At 38.4% G+C, this 19543-nt stretch overlaps 3 protein-coding genes across 6 annotated transcripts in view; 1 reads left to right on the top strand and 2 right to left on the bottom strand.

Annotated features, from left to right (window-relative positions):
* Positions 1-4925, top strand: part of kcnc1b (potassium voltage-gated channel, Shaw-related subfamily, member 1b) — a 20642-nt gene extending 15717 nt beyond the window's left edge. For both annotated transcript variants that reach the window (XM_007578605.2, XM_016664416.1), the window contains one exon: positions 4321-4925. In XM_007578605.2, the coding sequence (XP_007578667.1) occupies positions 4321-4369 (49 nt within the window). In that variant the 3' untranslated portion in view covers positions 4370-4925. The remainder of the gene's footprint in view (positions 1-4320) is intronic.
* Positions 564-13631, bottom strand: sergef (secretion regulating guanine nucleotide exchange factor). 3 transcript variants are annotated; one of them, XM_007578601.2, is made up of 11 exons: positions 13116-13631; positions 12705-12843; positions 11592-11744; positions 10560-10654; positions 10271-10331; positions 10060-10173; positions 9916-9978; positions 9024-9182; positions 8429-8574; positions 6876-6912; positions 564-3241 (listed from the first exon to the last, which is right to left on the bottom strand). In XM_007578601.2, exons 1-11 carry the CDS (start codon positions 13155-13157, stop codon positions 2985-2987), a joined length of 1266 nt encoding a protein of 421 aa, XP_007578663.1. In that variant the 5' UTR covers positions 13158-13631; the 3' UTR covers positions 564-2984. The 3 variants fall into 3 exon arrangements, with proteins under 3 accessions (XP_007578663.1, XP_016519903.1, XP_016519904.1); XM_016664417.1 differs by having other exon boundaries at positions 11592-11747; XM_016664418.1 differs by having other exon boundaries at positions 3012-3241; positions 6880-6912; positions 11592-11747.
* A 242-nt stretch (positions 13632-13873) lies between these two features.
* Positions 13874-19060, bottom strand: tph1a (tryptophan hydroxylase 1 (tryptophan 5-monooxygenase) a). Its single transcript, XM_007578606.2, has 11 exons — positions 18859-19060; positions 17160-17294; positions 16841-17024; positions 16638-16738; positions 16483-16550; positions 15664-15860; positions 15448-15583; positions 15240-15366; positions 15051-15146; positions 14680-14813; positions 13874-14578 (listed from the first exon to the last, which is right to left on the bottom strand). The coding sequence occupies exons 1-11, from the start codon at positions 18946-18948 to the stop codon at positions 14404-14406; spliced, it is 1443 nt and encodes a 480-aa protein (XP_007578668.1). The 5' UTR covers positions 18949-19060; the 3' UTR covers positions 13874-14403.
* Positions 19061-19543: the final 483 nt, after the last annotated feature.

Here is a 19543-nt window from a genome sequence, read left to right on the forward strand (position 1 = left end):
TAAATACAACCAGGGGCTTCAGTTTTGGTCTCATCTTACCAAAGAACCTTTTTCTGCATATTTGCTCATTAAAAGATTCTTGCAATATCACAATCTTGAATAAAAATACAACACTTTTACAGTATCACACAAAAATGTACATTATTATGGAAATGCCTAGTGTTTGACACAATAAACAAATAATTTCAAAATAGCAAAAGTGATTCAACATCATTACTGCAACAGGAATACAGCCTCTTTTTTATCAGTAACTACTTTGATTTCGATACAGACAAAAATTCTGAACAAAATTATAAATTTGTAAGGCGTTAGTAAATTTAGTCACTGTTTTAAAGTGATTAGTGTTCAGAATATTTAACTTTTTTGTCATCCTGCTCCTTACAGAAAAACACTGGGAGCATAACAAGTTTTAAAACCGGACTACCTTAATCCAACAAGTGGAAAAACCGTTTTATGTCCCACATAGTGAGAGCAACATCTGGTCCCAGCTAATTTCTTTGACACAAAAAAAGTCTCTTGACTGTAAGAAAATTTAAGTAGTTTTACAACAATAATGTTTTTACTTTTGGTATCCCTGATAGTCTTATCTATTCCCCAACATGGTTTACAGCAAGCTGCAAACAGAACTTGTTAATTTCAACAGTGCCTTTCTTCATGGTAATCTTCAATAAAGGAAAACTTAATAGCTGTTCTGTCGAGACATTCCTTAGCTGAGATGTGGATCTCTGCAGCTCCTCCAGAGATGCCACCGGCCTCTTGGTTTTTTCATTAATGCTCTTTCTTTTGGCCTGTCAGCTTAGCCGGGCAGCCATGTCTTGTTCAGTTTGGAGTTGTGCCAAACTTTTTACCATTTTAGATGACAGACTAGACTTATAACCTTACTTTATAACCTAACTCTCCTTTAAGCTTCTCCACAACGTCATCCGTGAACTTTCTAGCTGGTTCCTTGGCCTTTATATTGTTTGTTTGCTGATGCTTTTTTAAAAAAGTCCTTGGGGCCTTCAAAGCTCTATTTATACTGCAATAAAATTATGTATGAATAATTTATTTGCTTCTGAAGGCAATTGGACGCAGCCAATTCCATTTAGGGATACCAGAGTAAGGTAAAGTGCAAGTTCATGCCAAACTTTTCAAATTTTTATTCATATAGTACATTAAAAATATGTTGCTTTCCCTTCAAAATTAGGTGATAAATTTGCATTAATATAAAAAAAAACATTTATGTTTGTGGTTGTGAGATGACATGAAAACGTTTAAGGAGTGCAAACACTTTTTTAAGGCACTGTAGGATGTACGACTTTGCCATCACATACTTCAGACATCATGTTAATGTTATGTAGTGCAGCTGTGATTTAATTGACAATCATGTAGATTTATTTTTGTTTCTTGTACACATATGTGCATACAGATAGTAATATGTAATACCAACAAAGGCCAAACTGTTATCAACGTGGACAAGTGCCTCTAATATGCAAATTATTCTTCTCATTTAGGGGAATTACAGTGCATGACTACCTAATGCACATTTTAATTTAACAGTCACCAGCCATTGAAACTAATGCTAAAAATGACAGATGCAATAAGGAGCCCTGTATGGATCAACCTCCACAGTAAAGCAATGAGCATACCTCTTAAAAAAAATAAATAAATAAAAAAAAAACCTCAAAGGACCACCATTTGAGCACAAAAGGTCGATTCAATGTTTATGTGGAAAAAGTTTGTGAAAAGGGACCAACTTCTTACCAAACAACTGCAAACACACTGCCAACAACCTCTTGAGATCCGCCTGCATTCAGTTGAATCTGCCAAAAATAGCAGGCTGCAGGCTGGCTGAGCACAAACAGGGGGACAGTACGTTGGTCAACGTTTAACAACAGAGAAAACAAAGGAAAGGAAAGAAAGCAATGGTTATTGTATAAAGAGAACCAACATGACAAATATGGCAACCAATGTGTGCGACTTAGTGAGACCGTAGGGTGTGTGTTTTTGAACACCATGCGTTTTGTGGCTACTTATCTCAGTGAGGTGTTCAGTGATCGTTTTTATCGGTTTGTTGTTTAGGGATTTTTGTTTTGTGTGTTTTTTGACCAATACAGTTCAGACTTGTACAGAAATAGTGATAAATAAAAAACACAGAAATAATCAGTATTCAGTGAGTGTTGATTTATTTTAATTTTTTTTTTTAGCCATCTGAAGTAAAAAGAATAAATAAATAAAACACAAATTTCCACTAATACACTAATGCAAATCAACAAACAGATGACTAAAAAAAGATTTAACATAATTAAAATGTACATATCAATAATTTTGAGTGTGCCTCTATTCAAATTGCCAACTTCTTCATAAATCCCTGTTTATGAAGTTTTTCCTGACCAAAATGTGTTAAAATTTGTTGTTTTTTTATTCAGAAGGATCTCATAGTGGGTAATTTACTAAAAACATTTTTTATTTTATATTTTACTCAAACCAGGGCTGTTCAAAGTCACAACTAAAACGCTGTTTTCCTGAAGACCTTAAATGTCTTCCTGGTTTAAGATATCTTAACCAAATAAATGAGTGATTAGCAGACACCTCTAGATTTTGATGCGATGCTTAGGAAATGCATTCGAAACATGCAGGACACCAGGCTACCTAAGCTGGTCAGTGCTTAACTTTGAGAATTACATTTAAGACTGCTCATGAATTTTTAAGACTGTAGAAACCCTGGTTACAATCATTTGGTTTAAAAAAAAGGGTAAAAATCTGAATTAGCAGGTCAGAATTCAGAGAAAAACTGAAATCTGTACCAGTCAGTTATCTCTAAAACACTGCAACACGGTCAGAGTGACAGAACCACCAGAATAGTCAACTTCCTGCATGACTTAGAGCAGCTTTGACATGACAAATGAACACAGACACTGACATTTGTTCATCAACGTCAAAAATTACAGCGTCTTCCACACTGTAAAACACCGTGTTTAGCTGCACCAACAATGAAAACTTTATCAAGTAGCTGAGGTAGTTTTTTTTTGTTTAAACTCAGTGAAAGGGGAACTTTGCTTGTGCTCCAGTTCTTCCCAAGTGTGGACAGAGTTCTGCGTTAAACTAGTCGTCACGCCACACACTGCCATTGAGTGTCCAGCACCACAGCCAATGAGAACAGGCCTGAGATCAGAAACGAGCCGAGGATGAAAGACGTCAGCCTGCGAACCGTCCCCACACATCCCGTGCTCGTTCCAGCCCCACGACAGGAGGCACCCCCCTGAAAACAGAGAGAGAGCCGCGTTTGGTCAGTGACAGGAGGACACAGAGGGGAAAGGCTAAAATTAGACACCTACAGGGAATTAAAAAACAGGCGGGCTACACAAAGAGAAACACACATCACACACACACACACACACACACACACACACAGAGATTCTCTGATCTCCAAACGCTGACACTTGGTCTGCAATAAAAGCCTCCCTTGCTCTTCACAGCTGGAGAGCTCATCAGTGGGTGTGGTCAGGTCTGCATCACCGAGGAGACACGTGCCATGGCAACACAGTTACCTAATAGGTTCCGTTGTCGTGGCAACAGAAGCGAGCTTGCTTTCTCAAGGGTGGCACGTCTTGGAGCGCTTGCCGTTCGCTGCAGTTGTGTGTGTGTGTGTGTGTCTTTCACGCCATGTTTTCCATTTGTTCCGTCGACTGGTCTCTTCGTCCTTCTGTGTTTCGTCTCTGAAGAATCAGACGTGGCTTTTCCTAACAGGCGCATTGTGCTTTGACCAGTTAACAGGGCAGGATAACTCGCCAGCAGCTTATGTCAGTGTGACACTCTGCCAAACACGGCTGCAGAAGCACTTGTAGTCGTGTCTTTAAGTCGGTGCATGGATGCATAAGTAGAGCGCACTTAGCATGTTTTAGAGTTTGTAGGCGCTGAAGGCGATGTATTAGGGGACGTCATGTGTTGAAGTGTCACAGTGAGGAAAACAAAGCCTCATCTCGCTGCTTAATTCATGGACTCGCTGACGAGAGGACAGCACATCAGTGTTTCCATGGCAACGAAGTGTCGTGTCTGCACAGTATTCTGCGCAGCATAATAAAAAAAAATATATATATATATATATATATATATATATACAAAACTCAAACCGTGAGCCACTTCCAAGTGAACAAATCTGGCCACTGGTTTTCATTTTTGGCAGTTTAAAAATTTAGCTGTGACACAGCACCACAGCTGCACCTTTTCTAGCCAAACCTGCATGAGTCCATAGAGGTAAATATATAGAATATCTAATATAAGATGCTTGTCCTAAAGTAGTCATGTTAAGCTTAGGTAATCATTGAAATTTTTCCTCAGATTGGATGAGCTGTGCCCACAGAGTCTTTGGCCTATCGCCAACCTCTGACCAACGATGACGAAATTCATACTTGACGACCTCTCGCTCAGGTGCAAATGGGCATGGGCTTGAGCAGGCAACAGATACAAACAGCGTGCAATGCTCTCTATTCTCTTCCGCCTGACCTACTTCAGCACCAGAAATAGCAGCACTCAGGTCTGGGCTTCCAATCCTGTTTTGCTATTGCATTTCTCCTGCCACCACGCTCAAGACAGGAGGAAGAAGAAGAAGAAGAAGAAGGAAGAAAAAAAAGATCACGAAGAGTCGGAGGTTCACACAAGCTCTTCTTCTACATGTTATGCTTTCTCATCCCTCTGAAAGAGCTTCAGAAAGTGCAGAGCAGAACTTTCTCACATCGATGATTACTATGAACAGCCATAACAATGTGCTAAAGCTCGCCCATGCTTCTTATTTTTACATTTGGTGAGAAAACTGACGGCTGGTCGCATGGATGTTTGCAGCAGCAGCGGCAACGTTCAAGTCTCCTTTCTAATGGAATCTTGTAGCTCCATTTCTGAGTTGTTCTGTGGTATTTTTATTCATGCTGATGTAAAAAAAAAAAAAAACTGGGTCAGTGTTCAAAATTTAATGTGAAGGATTTTACAGCCAAAATGTTTCTTATTGCTTGCTGAAACTATGGCAAAGTAGGGGAGGTTTGTGAAGCATGTACAACACAGGGGCATCAAAGTGTCTTTAAAAAGTTCATTTATGCAAGTGATTCAATTAAAAATGTGAAGATTCATTACACAGATTGTTTGTTTTTTTGCTAATGTTGATGATTGCAGATTCCAGTTTAATGTTTAACCCAAGATTCAGTTTATGAGAAAAAAAAATAAAAGTAAAAAGCAGATTTTTGTCACAGGAATTAATGTTATTTCCATTAAAAAGTAGGGTTAGCCACAAAAGGTCACTCCTACAGAAGCTCCTGTTAAAGGTTTAGTGGAAGGAAAGACTGTGGTAGAGAAATGAGAACAAGCGACAGAGAAAACCGCAGCCCTAAGAGGATTGTGAAGCACGGCCAATTCAGGAGTTCGGGGGAGATTTACAAGGCGTGGACTGCAGCTGGCGTCACAGCTTCAGGAGCCACAGCACACAGACGGAAGGACCAGAGCTGCAAATGTTACATTCCTTCTTTTAAGACACTCCTGAACCAAAAACAGCATCAGAAACGTCTTACCTGAAGAAAAAGGACTAGACTGCTGGTCCAAAAGTCCCAATTTTAATTTCATTTGAACGTCACGGTGTTTTTTTTTTTTAATTAGTGGTTACAAGAGGCTGTTTTTGTTTACATTCATTTATGTGGACTGAAGGAAATTGCTCTCATAACATTTGCCTGTAAATGTGTGTGTGTGTGTGTGTGTGCGTGTGTGAGTGTGGTTAATATCATTCCTGTTAGGCCTGTTTGGGTAATTGCCTCTGTCAATGATATCCGTCTATCTATCCTGTAATTACTTCTTGATGAAAGGCCACGAAGCAAAGTACTGACCCCAAAAAATCTCTGCTGCTTTACCAAGATGATTTTTTTTTACACTGCTGTTTGACTCTAAAGTATTAGGTAGGTCTCATACTAATTCTTTAATGCCGCAGAAAGAATGGGTCGGAAAAGGTCCTGCTCACCTTTGTGTCTACGTTATCCGTTATGCAGTCATGTCAGTTCAGCAGAGACGTCTCGTGTTTCAGCCACAGAAACCAATAAAGCTCTTTTCTGACATGAGATACGCAACTTTAATGGCTTTGTGAATCTGTTAAAGTGCCGGCTTTCAGTCATTTAGACACAAAATGGTATTTACAGCAGGGCTGCACGTCATCGTTCAAATCCTTGACAGAATGAGGCTCGGTGTCTGCAACCTGATGATTTACAATGTTGAAAATGAGAACTGAACATGTCAATGTTTTTCTTTCCAACCATGTTCATACCACATGTTGCCAACATCTGAAGGAATCCACATATATAAAAAAAATCACCAATAAATCCATAAATTAGGTTCTGTGTAATACTGTGGAATGGCACAGGGAATGAAATGTATTCTTGGTAGGAAGGCCTTTGTTGGTTATAATAATATAATCGTATTCAAGTCGAGAGTTTAGGCCATTCTATACGGCATTTGTAGTGCAAATATTTTAGTATACTTGAAATAGGACAAACTAACCTACAAGTAACTTTTCAGCAAGAAATATGAGCTTGTTTTAATATGGATGAGAAAGTACCATTGGAAATATTGGAATACAAGACATTTTCCAATATTATAAGATATTAATCTTATAATATTGGACAAAACTATAAGATATAGTTTTGTAGTGATCACTGTCTTACTGAAATATCCACCCTCATTTCCTCTTTTGATAAATGACCACATAAATGGTCATTTATATGGCCATAATCATCATAAATGTTCTCAGTCTGCTATAGTTAATCCTTTCCTTTAAAGTTTCCAGCACAGTTGTAAAAAAAAAATGTTTTACAAAACAAAAATTTCAGAAAAAATCTGAACTATTTGAATGAGAACATGCTCACCTACAATGGCAAGGTTGTGTTCAGATCCACATACAATCTGTAAAGAAAAAATGATTACAGTTAAAACAGACACAGGTCAGGTTTAACGTTAAAACCAGGTGCAGATAATATTATCACCGACTATCTCTTCTTCATGCCAGCTGTTAGTGAGTGGGAAATTTTTGGCAGCAAGAGAACATTTTGCTTGTATTGTAACATTATCTGCAGATTCCACAGATCACAAAGCAGAAAGTGGCTTTCTATTATTGGAGCGATCTATACGGCCATTTCACTGCTTCTTTGGCATCTGTGCTACCTTCAGTCAACTATTTCGAAATCCACAATAAAAGCAAATCATTTTAAAAAATAGGTGGAACATTGGTGGGGAATGTCGCTTTTCATTATGCACATAAGATTTTTCAAAAATTAAATCTTCAAAAGCCCAAAGTTTTATAAATTGTTCAAATTAATCCAGCTTTACCGAAACCACAGAAATATCCAGAGCCACTGTGCTAAGTTGGATGCATGGAAATATAACCAAAAAAGTTAAATATAACCAAAAAAGTTAAATATAAGCAAAAAAGTTGATTGTTTTTTTTTAGATATGTTGAATTTATAAACAGTTTTGCGTTTTATGTTATAAAACAATTGTAATGGAAAGATTAGCCTGATAACCTTCATCACAGTAGAATAAGGAGTTAATGCTGTCATTTCATAGCTATACTGCTGAATCCAAACCTTTGCAGATCTAACACCTTTTTTCTCTCCTCCCTGTTCACGGCGCTGACTGTTGGAGAAATGTGTTAAAGATATTTATATTTATATGGTAATTACCTAATGCTGCGCTGCTGATACAGTCCTGTGTTTGTACCAGAGGCTGAACTGCATTGACAGGCCTCTGTTTTGGATAAAATCTACACCACAGGCAACACATAAAAACAAATATTGATTCCTGAGCAATTTGCTCCTCCTTGTAAGTTTTTGTGTCTCATAACTCAGTTCTTCAGTATTTAAAGGGCTTAAAATGGGGAGGCGAGGATAAAAGATTTACGGGTCACTCCGCTATTTCATCTCGCTTTTCATTATGCACATAAACAGAGACACACAAAAGGTAATCCCTGTTTGGCACGGGTCAGTGCAGCTGCAACGATCTGTACTCGGTGGAGGAAGGATCAAGCACTTACCCTTGCTCGTCCCTGACATTAACTTTATTGACAAAGCCTTCCGGCAGCCATTCAGACCACAGGTTAACTGCTGCAGCCCTGATCCTCACCATCAACTACTCTTATGGGAGGGGAGAAGTCTGCCTTCATCAAGCAGTTGTCCTCCTCCCGATGCATAAATAATGACCTCCATCTTTTCTATGCACGAAATCACTATGAATTTTCCCTTGACATTAACGACAGCGACTGATTTCTCTTTGGTCGTCTGGTTCCCCCTGCTGGACGGCTGTTGACATTTCAAATCTAATTTATTGAATCTGATCTAAAACCGAGACTCTCAACGACAGAGTCGTAAATTTAGGTCATTTAGGGAGATGCAAAGTCAATTTGATGCTGCAGACTGTATCTCACCTGAGTTGCTCCGTGGAGGGATGTAACTTCAACAGGGATGCAATCCTTCCTGATTCCCATCGACGTCTCGGCATTCTCACTGACCGAGGCTGATCGACCAAGCTGTCCATAATCTCCTCTCCCCCATGTGAATACTCTGCCACTCTCTGCGAAGTAAATTAATATTTTACTTATCTTTTATCTGAAATGCAATAAAAATCTCTGATTTGTATCCTTTTAAGGTGCTGATGACTTGAAACGTCCTGAACATTCAAGAAACCCTGCAAACATCTCAAAGTTGATCAAACTTAAAGCACCGGCTATCAGGAAGTAGGGTGTCCTAATTACTTCCTGGGCTTGAAAACTCTTTATTGTTCATATCTTTTGTCTACTGATTAAAACAGGGTTGGTTTTTCTGGCGTATATCTATAATTAAATCCCTTTCTTTCCCAGAGAGAAAAGAAATGAGATAAGACTTTGATATGTGAAGTGAATATTTAATGGAGTGTCCCATTTTTTTTTCCACATGACTGTAGCTAAAACATAGCAGGTCTCCAAGCTATCCTGTTCCTGGTGAGTATCTCAGTCACAAGCTGAGCTTCTACACCTTTTGTACCTGTCTGAGCAACAACGTGCGTCCAGCCGCTGCACACACCCATAACCTTCTCTCCCTTCAGCAGAGATCGATTCAGCAGACTGGGAGAGGGCAGAAAGGGCTCCGCTGTAGCCAGCTGGCCATGTTTATTGCTTCCCCACAGGAATAATTCACCTTCTTCTGCAAAAAAACAAAAAAAAAAAAACAAAGGCAGAGCAGTCATTTGTCAACTAACTCCAGGACAGATGCGAGGTCAGACTCGGCATATGAGAACAAAGTCACACCCATCCTGTCATGAATGACTGATTATCAGGTGGGGACACACTGAGATAAACTTTATACTAAATTAAATGAAATGGCATTATACTTACTGAAAGTTTTGATGAACTATGCTGCTACTTATGATTCAAACCTCAGAACTGAAGCTAAGACAGAATTCCTTTACATAAAGAACATTAATAAAATGTCTTTCTCTCAATTCAGAGATTTTTATGATCTGCAGGAAAAATATTGTAAAACTCTTTCTTCTAGTCTTTAAAATAAAAAAACATGGTGCATCACTGCAATTCATATAAAACTCACAGCTAACAGAGCTCTCATTCCACTTTGATTTTCTCATTGATTTTAATAGTCGCTTACTGTGTTATAAGAAGTCGCTCTCATGCTTTTTATAACTACTTTTTAATTTCCAGAACCCCAGATCAGCAGATGTAGGTATTTTATTAATTTTAAGCAACAACAAAAAACTCTGACATGTGAAATGACTTTCCTGGGGATCTGAGAGCGGCTGAGATTTTGTGTTTTAAGAGCTGAAAAGCAAATTTACACATTCAAACCAACGCTACAGTACTTAACCATTCAAAACGTTAATCATTTTTTGGTTACTGCTTGGCACAGATTCCTTGTTCCCTACCTGTTAAACACACACAGTGTGCTGAACCTGCTGTTACAAGCCGTGCTTTCCTCTGGCCGAGACCTGCAGTGTCGGGCACAAACACGTGTCACACAAAAATGATTCATTCCACCACTGCTGCTTTTTCAGCTTAGTGCATGCTACCTGGTACCGGACAGGGAAGTTTGGAGTTCAGATGTGATGGAGCAGGGTGGGGACTGAGCGCTCTCTTAGCATGGCTAAAAAGACCGGTTCCCCACTGATACACGGAGCCCGAGGCTGACGGTTAAACAGCAAAACTGAATTCTAGGCTTTACTGTTAAATTAAACTAGAATTCAGGAAAAACAAAACAGACAGCATGTGGGAATATCTTACCACTAACGGCGAGTGAGTGTCTGAGTCCTGCTGCTACACTCACTACTGGCTCTTTAAGAGCCTGAAAACAAACATCACAATAATAATTAGGTCAGAAAAAGAGGAAGTGCTGTTTGTAAAACTCTAAAACAGGCAGAAATTATGTATATGTACATCTCATGTGTAGTACACATAGCATGTCATATTTTTTATACATTTATTACACACAGAAATACATGTTTTTTTTTACTAGTCTTCTAACTTAATTAGATACATGTAAAAATAAAACACACTGGTAACATGTACTCACCTCAACAGCTAGAAGCTCAGCAGAGTGTGTGACTGTCTGTCCAACACCCAACTGTCCAAATGCATTAGAACCACATGCAAGTAGTTGACCAGAATCTGTCAGGGAGAAGAAAAAAAAAGAAACAATGGAAAAATAATTAAAAAAAAGTAGGCAAGGAAGCACAACAGATGTATGTTTTGACAGACATACAGTCACAAATCTCTGCAGAGACGGAATGAAAGTCCCAGTCAATAAAATATAGACATTCTGAATAAGCAAAAAAGGTTTTATCTGGTTGCTAAAAGAATCTACAATGGAAATTTATTTAAATGTATCTTAAAATATACTTGTAGCCAAAATACCCAGTTTAAAATATGAGCGTCGTGAGCTAGCTTATTAAATTATGTAAGCGGTCGGCCTGCAGCATTTTGTTTAGCTTGGAGGAAGAAAAGTCAATCCAGTAACCAGTGTAATGGCAAAAAACATCAAAGATTTCTATTTAGCAGACAAAATGTTACAAAGAAGAGTAAAATATGAAAACAACAATATAAAATCCTGAACTTGGCCGTAGAGGAAAGGAAAGCAACTGGTTTACCTGTGACCCTAATGTCAGTCATGTTGGTATTTAACACAACATCAGTGCTAAAGAACTAGTAGCTAATTCAGTTAAATATCACTGAAATATGGAAATGCTGATTTAACACCCAGTGTTTTTTTTAGCTCTGCTTCAGTTTCAACCTGCAGACAGAGTAGCCATGTTTCATGAATTTGTCTTTATTTTAAGAGATGAGATAGATATGTCTTCATGTTTCCTGCTTGATTCAATCTTTAAAACAAACATTTTCTGTCTTTTACAGAAAAAAGTCAACATAGCCGTGGTTAAAATAACCTTATTTTAGTAACACTACAGTATGAATAATACTATGTCAATCGATTCTCTGTGAATTTGGCAAGAATATTCATGCAGTTACATGAGTAAACAGATCTATCATCAAATGTTAAAAGAACCATTTGCTGTTAAGATGCGGCTCCTAAGTAGCGTTTTCTGCTCACCAGTGAGAAGAAGTGTAAAATCCCAGCCGCAGGCTACATTTGCGACTCTGTGATTCAAGACGGGGCAGAGCTGAAGAGTTGAGACGTCAGTACTGTGACCAAGTCCCAGCTGGCCTCTGTGATTCTGGCCACAAACAAACACCTCTCCACTCTCTACTTAACAAAAAAAACAAAAAAATCTTAGGGAGAACAACCCACACATTGTTTAATTTGTTGTTCAAAATGTGAATACTTGTTTAAATTTATCACTCAGGTGGAACCAGCTTAGCATTAAGTCTTAACTCTTTCATCTCATGTGAAATCTGAAGTAAAAACAGAGGAGCTTTGAATAAATTGAATATGTTATTTACCATCAGAGTAACAGTAAACAATTTTCAAAATATATGTATGTTTCTTAGAAGATGGATTTATTATTTCGTTAAAACATGCAGCCAGTGCTATGACCAGCAAATGTTGAAGCTGCATTTTAAAGTAAACATTAACTTAGTAGTGTTTACCCTTTTATACAGTACCATCTCATCAGTTTCTTACTGAGACAAGACCTTGTTTCATTAAGAGCTGAGGTACTGGGTCATTAGCATTATCAAGCAGTAAATTCATAATGTTTGGTGATTCAGAGGGTGTGTAAAAGTCACATCTTAAAAACATACTTTCTATTTGGTTCACAATCTCAAACCTTTTGAGAGGTTTGAGAGGCTGCAAGTGAAAGTTAAGTTTTAAATTTCTGGTCACAAGTCTAACATGAGTTCCATGTCTTTTGGGGTTGGATCAAGTCCAATAAAAAAGAAAATTAAATAGACATAATTTTGAGTTATGATGTAATTTAATCATACGGAAAAGTAACTTAAAAGATTCAAGACATATTATGCTTTAACTGAATTTCTCAATAAGAGCATAGCAGTTTTGGAGAGTGTAATATAAAGGCATCATAAAGAGTAACAAGTTTTTCCTTCCCTTTATGATTTAATGATTTAACAGCTTTTTTTTTAAAAAGCTGCAGTTTAATTATTCATCCAGCAGAGGGCTCCATTTAACCTCATAAAGAGTTTTCCTCACACAACTCGGTACTGTCAGTGGTTTAAGAGAGTTCTGGGAAAACAAACAGAATCTCACCGGTGAGAACCACAGAATGACCCCCTCCTCCGTCCACAACCCGGACCGTCCTGTCCTGCAGAGCCGAGCTGTCAGAGAGCCACGGTACGCACTGGTCGTCCACATGGCTCTGTCCCAGCTGACCGTAGCTGTTGGCTCCCTGAAGCCAACAACACATATATAAAACACATTAAACAGAGCAGACAAACAATTCGTATTGTCAAATATCCTCCAATTATCCATACACGGCGTCTGTTTGGGTGGTTGGTGCAAGTAAACTGTGAGCTAGTTAGGCTAACCTTAGCAAAAGTTTTAAAAATATAATCATTAAGGTGCCACGTCACTCTGCGGAAGTGAGTACTTTATTTGACATAAGCACACGACCTGACAAACACAAGTTAAACCGTTTATTTCTAAGGAGAACAAACTTACCCAGGCATATAAACAAAACGTAAGACGTGAATGTGTTTCCATGGAACACCCAGCTGGAAACCGGACATGGTTTACGGCACTGTCGCAATTTCCAGGCACGCTCTGAACAAGTCACGTAATATACAAATAAGGAGTTCAAATGTTCCCTTTATCTATGATTAAGAGTTTATCTATTTCTGTATTTCTGTTTAGATACACTTATTATTGATACTATATATGGGGACCTAATATGCAATCACTTATTCTCATAATCTACAACCGCTCCAAAATGTTATCAGTTAAATAATCTGATAGGATTTAGGAAGGTTTTTGATAGTCGAGGTATTATTGGACACCAGGGATTGGAGAGAAGATATTACTAAAGACTGACAAACAAAACTATCTCAAATTATTTGACTTTATTCCTTGGGGATCTCCTGAAAACTGATCGTGAGGATGGGTGAGGAAAAAATAGATTAGATTAGGTTTTGATTTATTTAACTTTAATGCTGTTAAAAGAATAAATATGTCTACAGCACTGGATTTCAATTTTAAAAAAGTATTTTAGGACACAATCCAACTTTTTTTTGAAGGTTTTTTTCAGTTTTATACATAGCCTACACCTATTCACTATAATTCTTTACAGTAGAAAAATAATGTTTGGATTTCCAGACTATGACAACTGTAGTCACTTTTGGAAGAAGTATTCAAAATCATTACTGTAAAACAAGCTGTGTACACAGGTTAATCTGTTATAATCAATCATGAAAGCATTCTTATAACACTGGTGAGTTAAAGTTTTATCTTTCATAATTTCCTTCAAACAGCACACAGAACAGAGGATACAGAGAGCAAAATAACAAAAACAAGATACAGATGATCACTGCAGAAAAAAACAAATAAATTACAAAAAATCAACAGTTACACAACACAAGAGTAAACTGAAAAAGGAAGAATCCGTTTAAGTGTTTTTTTAACAACAGGAAATGTTGAAAAAAATATTTTAAAAGTACGTCGAGTGTTTGCGATACAGATTTCAACACAATGGAAGCATAACTGGTGCGTCAGATAAAGCAGCTCTTTGGGAACTTACTGACTTTAAAAATTAAACACGACTATCTAATTTGCCTGTAAATAGTTTTAGCAATACACCATGCACCGAGAACAACAGAGAATTTATCCATAAAGTGATGCACATTCATTTTAGTCACAAAAACACAAGCAGACGTCTCTACAGCAGCGCTGGGTGTCACATGGTGAGTGTGGATGAACCAGAGGCGGCTAACTTCAGTGGAACATCATCGTTCAGTCAGACGCCCAGCTGCTTGTTGAGCCTGCTGAGGGCGTCGCCCACAATATCAAGCTCGTGCCGGAGCTCCTCCACCACACTGTTGATGCTGGGAGTGTCTTTCAGCACGTCTACGCTCTGCGTATAGGGGTTGTATCGAACTGTGAAGGGACGCTTTATGGTCTTGGCAAACTCCCTGGAAAAAAAATTTGCATGCTTAGATATATGCAAAGATGCCAAGATCATTGTTATCCTCAGCAGGATGGAATATTATAAAACAAGAACAAATGAACAAACCTCATCTTGACTTTGGCTTCCTCAAAACTGTCTGACACAAAGTAGACATCCTGAAATGTTGTGATGATGCATTCCTGCTTGCTTGTTACTTTGGGGTCAAAAGGCATTATCCTTGCATTTCCAGAGAGCGCATGCTATAAGAAAAAGAAGAATGTGATGAAAATGCTTGAAACTATGTTAATGCTTGCATTTGGACCATTATGTTCAATAAAAATGTCTTTTACTTGTGTTTATCAAACGTAGACTGTCAAATGGACAATACTGCATGTTGTAATTTTGTTAAATTTTAAACCTTTTCTAACCAAATGATGCCAGAAATAAGTTTTTGAATAAGGTTGCGCTCTTTATGATCTTGACATAATGTTTCCTACCTTGAGCTCGCTGATTGACGACAGCAGCCCTGCTCCATATGCTCGCAGCTGCCCTTCTTGTTTGCATAGGCCAAACTCCACTGTGAAGAAGTAGCACTGAAACATAGAAAAATATAAGAAGTTACAACAGAGTTGGCAGAATTTAACAATGAACATTTAATAAGGTTCGGCTGAAGACGGGAAACTCACTGTGGCCAGTTTCTGAACAGAATCGTCTGAGGCCCCGAGTGAAGCAAGACCAATCTCCTGAGAGAACTGGGCGAAGCTGGGTTCTGCTAGCAGCGGAACATGTCCCAGCAGTTCATGGCATGTGTCCCTGTATGATGAAAAGTAACAGAATATTCACCCACATTGCAATGACAATTTACTTTCAAACAAAACAGATAAATCTACTCACGGTTCTGGCGTGTACAGGGGGTCAGAGCTGTGCCGCACATACTGGGTACAGTGGAAAACCCGGAAGGCCAAACCAGCGAGGAAGTCCCGTGGGGACAGGTAACCTGCCACAGGTCTGATGGTGAATCCAGTTCGTTCTGAAAAAGAAATGCTTGTGATTACTTCTGTAAATAATGAAGCATTAAGGTTTGACTGAAGATGGTTTGATGAAAATTACCTTTGAGGAAACGGGAGACGTCCTCCAGCTGAGGGATGTTATCCTCCCGACATTCACAGTATTTGGACAGCAGTGGCAGGTTCTTCAAGTATTCCCGGCAGGCGTGGGTGGGGTACAACTTGTTCAGCTCCCTGTACACAACACCCCAAGTCTTCACTTCCTCCTCTGTGAACTCAATGTGAGGGATGGGATCCCCACTGGAGAAAAACACAACGTTCTGTAAGTATTAAAGGAAAAAGGACAAAACACTGCCTAATGCAGCACGTGATTTCTCTGAACTTTGATGTGGCTTTCCAAAAACTGATGCTGATACTTTTAGGGAATTTACTGGTTAATTTTTACTGTTTGCTTTACTCAACCCACCAAATGCTTTCCAGAAATTTTGTAAAGAAACCTTTAGGTTTCATCAAAGTATCTGCTAACGTCTGGAAAAGTCCGAGGCATGTTCTGGAAAGTCAATACAAAGCTTCATGAAAGTGCAAAGAATTTCCATTTAATTTCATAAGAAGTGTAATTTAATGGAAATCGTAAATAAGCTTGAAATTCCTTGAAATTGTCCATTAAATTCCAGGAAATTAAACAATAAATTTCATGAGCATTCCAGGGAAGTACCTTGTCTTAGTTTTTTTAAAGAATCTGATAAAGTCATGTAAAATAGCCAACATTTATGTTGGCTATTTTACATGAGTTATGTGAAAGTACTTGGAAAAGTTCAATGAAAGTACCTGTTAGGTAAACCTGCTATGTAACTACCCACAAAGTTCTGGGAAAGGTGTATATATACGTTTAAAATACCGGTTTGAATAAATGGAAACTTACTGTCTGTGGGCCATGGCAAGATCAGCAAAATACTTCCGTCTTTTGCGGTAGACATTGTCCTTAAAACCCTGGAAATGAGAAGCATAGCTTTATAAGAATGTGCCTTAGTAGGGGGGTTTACCTTCTGAAAACCATTCAGTAGTCTGATACTGTACCGGATGGTCGGCATCCAGCTCAGATCCATACATCAGGACACGATTAGCACACTTGTCCAAGTCGGATATTTTCTTTGGAAACCAAGGTACATCGTACATATCTGAAAATAATTTGGGAGGATGTTTAATTTCTAATGAGCTTGAAACTGATTTACAAAAAAACAAAAAAGAAACCTTGTCACACTTTATACGTTTGTCCTTACCTTCTTCAAGCAGACAGGAGTTATCTGGAGGGTCCATGTCCACCACATTCACATGCTTCCGAAGTAGATGGATGATTTCGTTCAGTTGTTCGTGGTTGCTGTCGCAGTCCACAAAAATTTCAAACTCAGAGTTGCGCCTTTTGGATTTTCTGGACTCAATGTGTATGAGGTTGACATGGTTTTCCTGCAAGAAACAGTAAAAAAAAAAAAAAAAAAGCATGTCATACTGATTCATTTTGCATCAACACCATAAAACCAATTGACACTATTCAAAAAGTGATCCAAATTGAAAAAAGGGATTTTTTTTAATCGCTCATACCTGGAATAGTTTAAGAGCCTTCACCAGTCCTCCCACTTCATTTTTGAGGGAGAAGATGATCGTTGCTCTCCCTTTCTCGGACGAATTCTTCTTCTCTGTGTTTTCTTCGATTTTTGTGAAAGTTGACTTGTTTATCTGTGGATCGACACCAAACATTGGTAAGCCCTTGAATCTGTGTTCACGGAAACGCGTGTTACGCTCGAACCAAAGCTTAGCGCGCGTAATGACGTGAATGCACAACTTCTAATCACTTAAGAGCATCGAGCGATCCGAAAAATCCTTCGAACATCTTGTCTCGTGTGCGTGAGTCACTCGCACCAGAGGAAGTAAGAGTCAAAGACTATCAAAGATGGAGGCATTGAAGGGTAAATACTTTGAAATAAGAATATGTGCTTTTTAGAGATTCACACCGCAAATGTCGACAGTGTTTAGTTTGGGCAGAGCGGCGCCACTGTCCATTTCAGCACGTTGGACAGCGCTCTCACGTTGACGCATGGCTGCACACGCCAGGGGAAATTCACATAATCCTGTCAGATTGTTCCGAGACGCAAAACTAATCTAATTTAATTGACTGGAAAGGGAAAGTTCTTAATTGACATTCAAAGACAGTTACGATGCGATTCAGAGCTAAAATAATTTGCAACAAAAAAAAGTTATATTTCTCATGCGGATTTTTGCATTAAGATTACAGGTGGAGATCAGCTGCAAGAAAAAGTAAAAACGACCTCACGTAATCTCTTCCTACCATGTTTCTCCCCTCGTTCATGGTGTAAAAGGCGCGGCAGAGCCGTTTTCCGTGCACCCTGGTCCTTATCGTCCCACAAAGCATTAGTGCATGGGAGACTGGATCAGGACGCTGGACAGGGGTCAACTCTTTGCGTCTCGGTTTAACGAGGATGAACTTGTCTCTGTCTCAAAGAATCGCCTTACAGCAATCTCATTTAGAAAGCGGGGAAGCCTATTATTAGCTCCCTGCATGTTGAAAGCTCATCAAACGCTTCTTTAATCACCCGTTTGAAAACCACGAAGTGAGATGAAACTCCTAAGGGAAATATATATATGTATATATTTATATATAAATCACAGCTTAAAAATAAACTTTTTGTAAACATTTTCGCTTATCAAGATTTCAAGTTGCTGAAACGTTAATAAAGATTAATTACATTACTTGTGCTTTAAATGTGTTTTCATCACGTTTTTTTTACACCATTCAGAAAGAAGAGTATTGGAATATATTTCTATAAAGAAAATAAAAAAATAAAAACTTTGTGTGCTTGGATTTATAAGACACTGCTGCTACACATGCGCACATGCGTGTCACAATACAGTTCTTAATGTGAAACGTGTCTTTTCCACGTGCGGACACTGAATACTTAAAGTAAATAGCGGCACATTTCTCTGCTTTTCTATCAACCTAATTTATTAAATGCACTTAACCCGCTTAAACCTTGACGGAAATTTCAATACAAAAACGGCTTAAATTAATCTGCGCTGTGGGTTAAGTAAAAAATTAAAACGAGCCGAACAAATCGCGTTATAACTGTCCAAAAGTTGATTCTTTAAAGTAAAAGTTATTTAAAAAAATGTCTTATAGTTTCTGTCCGTGCATCAAAGTCTCACCGGAAAACATGTCAAAGAATCAACACTGCAACATTTTAAAATTGCATAATTTAATTGCATAACACTTCTTCTTTCTTACCTCATTGTTGAGTAGTTTTTCCTCAAAGCCAATGTTCATAGAGTCAAACGATCGTCCTCTGCGTGGCCCTTCCACCTTATTCGAGTACATGTTAAAGTGCTCCGGTTTATTAAGGGGTTTTATCTAGTTTTTGCGCAAGTAAATTACCTAAATTAGCCTACGCCTCCTTTTTTAAGGGGGGGTTCTTTAACCCCGAGAAGCAGCGGACTTTGCTATTTAACCACACAGAGACACAGGTGGGGGCAATAATCTGCCCCACGGCAGCAAATGGAAAAAGAGCAGCGCCTCCCACGTCATTGGGGGAAAAAAATGTCTTTTTTCCAACCAAAGGCCTGAAGCGACTTCAGAAAGATCAGCCATGAATATAAATTTTACCTCAAGGATAAAAGTTAAAGTTTGTGTTTTAATTGTCCTGCAGTGGACATGAAAGTACAGTGTCATTGTGAGATAAGGAAGCAATTTTTATTTTCTTCTGAATTCATTGGAGTTTGGCTTGCACTGGTATTGAAAATAAAACGTGGCAAATTGTATCTGTAATTTATGTATGTGCTCAAACTGCTTCATTTTCACAAAAGGATTTAAAATGTTGCCTGTTGCTCCCTTAGAAAACATCAGGTTGTAAGAGGATTTAAGTGTAGCCCACCTGACTTTCTTCAAGTGATGCAAACAGCCCTCTGTTTAAAAA

Source organism: Poecilia formosa, unplaced genomic scaffold, assembly GCF_000485575.1.
Source record: "Poecilia formosa unplaced genomic scaffold, Poecilia_formosa-5.1.2 Scaffold484, whole genome shotgun sequence".
Lineage (NCBI taxonomy): Eukaryota > Metazoa > Chordata > Actinopteri > Cyprinodontiformes > Poeciliidae > Poecilia > Poecilia formosa.